The sequence below is a fragment of the Podarcis bocagei genome (assembly GCF_964188305.1).
Source record: "Podarcis bocagei genome assembly, chromosome: 11".
NCBI classification, from domain to species: domain Eukaryota; kingdom Metazoa; phylum Chordata; class Lepidosauria; order Squamata; family Lacertidae; genus Podarcis; species Podarcis bocagei.
In genome coordinates, this window is record NC_138136.1 from 26,032,323 (window position 1) to 26,039,310 (window position 6,988).

The 6,988-nt window shown below is 42.9% G+C and overlaps 1 protein-coding gene across 1 annotated transcript; it reads right to left on the minus strand.

Moving 5' to 3' along the window:
• Nucleotides 1-2,154: 2,154 nt before the first annotated feature.
• LOC308597568 (dnaJ homolog subfamily B member 12-like) lies at nt 2,155-3,442 on the minus strand. Its single transcript, XM_081213407.1, has one exon. It carries the CDS (start codon nt 3,418-3,420, stop codon nt 2,296-2,298), a length of 1,125 nt encoding a protein of 374 aa, XP_081069533.1. The 5' UTR covers nt 3,421-3,442; the 3' UTR covers nt 2,155-2,295.
• Between the last annotated feature and the right edge of the window lie 3,546 nt (nt 3,443-6,988).

Genomic DNA, 6,988 nt, shown 5'->3' on the forward strand with positions numbered 1-6,988 from the left:
CTCCGGCCCTGCAGATGTTTGGGAGTACAATTCCCATCATCCCTGACCACTGGTCCTGTTAGCTAAGGATGATGGGTATTGTAGTCCCAAACATCTGGGGGGCCAGGATCTATGCTTTTTTATTGCACATCGCTCATAACATCCATGGCTATCTAGCTACTTAAGAAATCAAAAGGTTTGTGGACAGGTAGGCACCGGGATTGCCAATGCCGTTTTCCGAGACGTCGGCAACTTCATGCTGAATGGGGGTGACCCTCCAAACACGGTTGGAGCTCAAGGGATCACTGCAGGTTAGTTAACAGGACTGAGGTTTTAGACAAAGATGTGGCCCAGGTCTTCCATCACAAAACAACATGGGGCAGGTCTTCTTGTGGCTTTAAGTACACACTGAGCGAATCCGTCCTTCAGTGTGGGCAAACGTATGGCAGGTATCAAGACTGATTAAAAGGCAAACTCAGTGGCTTATTTTAAATGAATATCCAGTTTGTCGGCTCCAAAGGACCAGGATGAGTTAAAAGGATATTTTACCAGTTACACCTAACCTATCATTTGGTACCTGGTATTCTATGTTGAACAAGCGAATTTCCAGAAGGAATTCTGAATGCTCTGTATAGAGAATGCCAATGGATGAAAGGAAGAGCGAAACAGAGAGGAATCCAGCCGGTGTGGTCAGTGGTAACTCAGCGTAACTAAGTCTTCTCTTAACAGGACACATTTGCCTTGGTCAAGAGCACCTATTTAGTTCCACGCAAGAGGAATGAATGCAGGCTAACCTTCCTCCTTAGATGACAATGGAGGATCCAGCACACAGACAGGAGGAGCACACAACGAGATTCATCAGAACTGTGAGCATTAACCTTTACTCAGCTGCTGTAGTCATGTTAAAAGCACAGTATCTGCTTCTAAAAACACAAAACAAAACAAAAAACAGGATGGGCATCACTAAGGGAAATGGGTTACTGTTTTTTTAAAATCCAATGGAAAACAGACTATACTGTCAAGTAAAAGGAATAGTACCAGTCCCTTCTTTTAACTTGCTCAAGCAAACAGAGACTGTAGCAAAACCTCTTCTGACAAAAAGACCCTGTTCTCTTACAGAAACCGATAAAGGGCAAAAGCCAGCAAACAAGGCTGCTATGCCTTGGACTTCCCTTCCTTGGGCTACCAAAGCCCCACCAGTGTGAATGGAGGATGTGTATTGGGGGCGACCCACTTTGCTGACAGACACCAGGTTCCTGGAATGAAATCAGCAGTCGCTCTTTGCCAAGAAAAGGAGGCAGCTTTGCTTACAACTTTATAGCACTGCAAGATGGAAATCATTGGGGGGGGGAGGGATGGCCAGGAGGAGGTTTCCACGAAGAACGTCCATGTACCAGAATGAACACTGATTAAAAGGCAGAGAACACAGGGACTGCAAAACATAAAAATAAGAAGTTCCACGCGAAAAGCACAAGCAACCTCAACGAAGTAAAGGGACAAATCTCTCTCCTCGCTCTATGAGCATCAAGCCCTCTGTTGAAAGGTCACGGATTTAGACCACAAATCCAAAACTGGGCCGAAAATTGTGTGTAGAAAAAACCTCCCTAGCAATTTTAGTGATTCTCTTATACAAAAAAAGGGGGAACAATTTCTCCAGTAAAACCAAGCTATTAAAAAATACAAAACTTGTGTGTCATCAGACAAGGTTGCTTTATGTTGGAAAGTTTTCACGGGGTCAAACAGAGAGAGAGGGAGAGAGGGGAAAAAGGCTAAAATTCACACATCTTGGGTTATGAAGTTCGGCAAAATAGTGAAATAATTTAATTCTATCCCTGCATAGTTTAGAAGTACAACATATTTACAGCTATAAGTTAATTCTAAATAATTTATCTTGCTTTTTAAAATTGATTTTTTTTTCTTTTTCTTTTTTACTCCTACAGATCTTCCAATATCTCCCACTCTCTTCGAAGTGACCAGTGCAATTTCAAAAGCTCTCTGATTTTCTCCAGGCTTTAAACGAAAAACAACTCAACACTTGCTCTCAGAGACATATGACAGTTGATAGTGAAGGAAGCAGAAAAAAGACATGGTCTTCCCCCCCTGTTCTAAGAGATGTCCGAGTCTTAACGCTGGACAGAGACACACAGAGAGAGAGAGAGAGAGAGGAGAGGGCAGTTGTGCGTTGCTAATTCTCCAATTCCATTTTAATTTAAGGTCTGATTCTTTAAATAGAAAGTCTCCTTGGCTCAGTGCACTTCCCCCAAAGTCTTGAGGCATCTGAAGAGTTTAGCTCTCTATGGACTGTTTCCGCAATAGTTATCCATGCATAGATGCCTGAACTTCAGACAGCCTGCTGCAGCTTGGTGTGCCCATCTTCTGTGCTCTCTGATACAGATCTGAATCTCCAAAGTAACGTGCCCGGTACAGCAAGCCTTCCTTCTGTTGTTTTTCCTTCCAACAGTTATTTCGGAGATTTGCAATATAGTCGTCTTCCACGCTCCTCTCCACATTTTTCAGATTTGTCCCAGTGTATTCTTCTGCAAAGTTGTCAGCTACAAAGTAAGATACTTTCAAGTGTTCGGTCGTTCTCTTGTATATATGGCCGACCGACGGTCTGTGGCTCAAACTGTAAGGTGGACTGGAGACCATCATCTGGCTGAGAGCAGAAACGATGATGAGGATGAGAATAGGCATCAGCTGAACAAACAGCCCAAGGCCACCATCGCCTTGATGCTCCCGCCTGTCTTGCCTCTGGTGGTAGGTATATCGCATCCTGCCGTTGCTGTATACGTGAACGTTACTAGAAGGAAAACCACCACCAAAGAACATATTGAAGAGGTCTTCAGGTGAGATGTCGGCCTCAAACCCTCGGTTGAAGTCCGTAGGGCTATGCCCGTGCCGTGTGGGACTGACTTTTGCATCTCCAAACTGGTCGTACTGCTTCCTCTTCTCTGGATTACTCAATACTGCGTATGCATTACCAATAGCTTTAAAGGCCTCCGTTGCACCAGGTGCATGATTCTTATCGGGGTGAAATTTCAGTGCTAATTTCCGGTACGCCTTTTTCAGATCCTCGTCGGAGGAGTCTCTGCTTACACCCAGAATTTCATAATAGTCTTTACATTGTTTTACCCTCTTAACTGCATCTACCTGATCTTGAGTGTAACCTTTACTGATATCCCCACCTGCCTCTCCATTGGCTGCAGGGATGTCCCCACTCATTTTTCTAAGGTGGGGGTTTGTGGATTCCTTGGTTTGCGAATGGCCATTTGATGATTTTTCACTCCTGGTGAGAGAATCGAGCAGCACGCGGACCCGCTGAGACGGGTAGAGGCGCTGCGCCTTCTCCAAGAAGCGACGCGCCTTCTCGACCTGGCCGGCCTTGATGGCGCCCACCGCGATAGCGATACAACGCTCCGCCTCGTCCCTGTTGGATTCCATGGTGGCGGCGGCAGCGGCGGAGGAAAGCCAGAGGGGGGCCAGAGTTTGCCTGTGCCTGACTTACTCCATAAGAACCTCCCTCATAACACTGCTTATCACAAATAAAACTGGTCCTGGACTGTAGGTACTTTAAGGCATGTGGTGTGCTGCATTAATTTTCCTAATTATAATGCTAGCACTTCAGTGCCATTTTCTAATGTTGCTTTTGCATTGCACTGATCTGATGGAATGGGTGGAAGAATCCCTCCACCAAATACCCAAATGTGTACTGAGCATGCCCAGTGTTGATGGGATGCTGGCTGACTGTTAGATAAAGGATAGAAAATGGCAGAGGGAGTTTGGGTGCAATCCTAAACAACGTCTCTCCACACTGCAACAGTTATATTAGCATCCCAACTTTCTGCCAAGGAGCTAAAGGTTGGACACTCAGGACTATATTCAGTGATGTTTTACTCAGAGGAGACCCATTTAATTGTGTGGTCCTAAAATAGATTATGTCCATTTATTACAATGGGTCTACTCTGAATAGGACTTACACCCATGGTTCTTTCCCATTTTATCCTAACCTCTACCCTGTGAGGTAGAATGGACCGAGACAAACGAAGTGACCCAAAGTCACCTAGTAAATTTGAAAGGGAGGGATTTGAACCTTGACCTCTAAGATCCAGTCCTTTAACCACTACTCAAGACTGGCCTTTTGTTACAAATCTCACTTGTTTTTAGTGTTAGCCATTAGTTTTTTGTAAAAGGTTTTGAGTCAGGACTCTTCAGCTTTTGTGGCAATTGTGGCTGGAGAAAGAGTAGGTAACAAAGGGCACTCCTTTCTTTTGGAGAAAAAAAAAGTTAAATTAACTTAAGCCAATAACCAACATGATGCTCATTCACTGAAGTACTAAAAATATGCAACACACTCATTGCATATACATCGGCAGATGTTTTTCTTTGCATGCACTTTGGGCTCCTGCTTCATTTCAGGAATTTTGAAAGCGCCATATCTTGAAGTACCCTATTGAGACATTAAATATTTTCATCTACATATTTTGCCTGGATGCAAGATCTCTGACGTCGCTCTCCTGCTTCCCTCTCATTTAATTCTTGTCAATGAAAACACCTTTAAAAATGGAAATTGGGTAGTTGCAACTCTTTGTTTGAAATGGTGCCTCTAAACATTTTCTATGAGCTCCCTGTTCTCCTTACTTTTCAATTATTATTATTCCCCCCAAAGCTGCTGCCAGAATTAAGCATTAACCTCTGGTTACCCTTTTTTCATCCCATAGGAAGATGTGCATATATGTTTTGAGCCTAGGGTGAGAACAAAACGGAGGTTTGCAAAAGGAAAGCGGTGCAGTAACAGAAAAAACAACATTTTCATGGGACAGTCCCTCCCCTTAAACAAGTAGCAAGTAGCAACAGAAGATGCAATTTAGAGATGTCATTATGACATTTTCTGCTCTAAGGAACTCTGTTTCAGGAAAGAATATGTGTTTGTAGGGCAGGGTTAGGCAACCTAAGGCCTGTGGGCCGGATGTGGCCCAATCGCCTTCTCAATCCGGCCCGTGGACAGTCCGGGAATCAGCGTGTTTTTACATGAGTAGAATGTGTCCTTTTATTTAAAATGCATCTCTGGATTATTTGTGGGGCCTGCCTGGTGTTTTTACATGAGTAGAATGTGTGCTTTTATTTAAAATGTATCTCTGGGTTATGTATGGGGCATAGGAATTCGTTCATTCCCCCCCCCCCATATAGTCTGACCCACCACATGGTCTGAAGGATGGTGGACCAGCCCACAGCTGAAAAAGGTTGCTGACCCCTGTTGTAGGGGATTATATATACGGTACTGCAGATGGAATTTCTCTACTGACTTAAATCTGACAAAACTCGTAAAATGAACCGTTTCCTGTAATATTGTATTTAATCCATGCCATCCACTGCTGACCTGATCTGATGAAAGGAATGAAGATTCATTTATTATATGTTTCAAAATCATACATCTTTCTATTTGGCATGTCACGTTCCTATCACAGAATACCAGCCAATGGAAACCTGTCAGCAGCAATTCTGAAATGCATATCTTCACAAGCTTGAACATTCAACTCGTGTTATTTGTGACAGCCTGCCATTGTACCTTTTAGAGTTCCAAATGGACCCCCAAATTCCAGTGTTTAAAAATTACGCTCAAAAGTAGAAAGTCATATTTACACATAATAAAACAAAAATCTTTGGTACCCATTTTGCAGCATTTACTGTAATCATAGCTGGATAAATTAGAATGTGGCAGCAATAGCCTGTCATTTCCAAAGAATGCAGCACTAGTGGGGATTGCAACTAAGAGAGTGGAGTTCTTCCTTTCAGAAAAGAACTGTCAAGATTCTGGTGGCTCTGATTGGTGTTTTATCTGTTATCCATCCCTCCACAAGGAATAAAGTGAAAGAACATTTTATATCAAATGAATTCACTTGGGATTTGTTTATGTGTATGCATAATGAACTCTGCTTAGTTGTGAACACTGGCTGAAGTTTCCATGAATCCTAAATAAGGCACCTATACTCCAACAAGAAAATGTAAGTTGATTTAAGGATACTGTCTTTTCTAGTGTGGCTGTGAGAAATTCTGATAATCAGGAATTTAGGATCTGAACAAACAGGTATGTTTGGGAGAACTGATAATAGGACTGGAGGCCACACTCTGGGAATCCTATGTATTGCCATGGTATGCTATACAGTGGTAGCTTGGTTTGCAACTGTTTTGGATTACAACCATTTTGGATTACAACCACGTCAAACCCTGAAGTGTGTGTCCCATTTTTTTTATTACAACCCTTTTTTATCACAACCATATTTTTTTTTTTTGGAGACCCATTGGCAAAAGCGCACCTTGGGTTACAACCTGTTTTGGTTTACAACTGGACCGGATTATGGTCGTAAACAAAGGTATCACTGTACATTGGTACCTTGAGTTACATACGCTTCAGGTTACATACGCTTCAGGTTACAGACTCCGTTAACCCAGAAATATTGCTTCAGGTTAAGAACTTTGCTTCAGGATGAGAACAGAAATTGTGCTCCGGTGGCATGGCAGCAGCAGGAGGCCCCAGTAGCTAAAGTGGTGCTTCAGGTTAAGAACAGTTTCAGGTTAAGTACGGACCTCCAGAACGAATTAAGTACTTAACCCGAGATACCACTGTATAAAATAATAAATCTACATAGATCATCATGGGGTGTCTGTGTGAATTTGATGAGGTAACAGTGCTATGTGGAAAGATTGCTGTTCATAATCTCCTAGATCAGGGATTGGGAGAAATCTTCCAGATGTTGGATTTCTGTTCCCATCAGCCTTGGTCAATATGGCTGATGGTCAAGAAAGAAGGGAGATGTAGTCCAATAACACCTGGAGAACTGCAAATTCCCCATCTCTACATATGAAAGAAATTCAAAGAAAGTGGTAAGCTGGAGACCTACTACCTGCGGTGTGAAAGAGCATTCACATGAACCATTTCCACAGCTAAACTACCATTGCCAGTGTGGCTTCACTCCCTTGACAGCAAATCTAAAGTGTTGTGAAAGGTGAG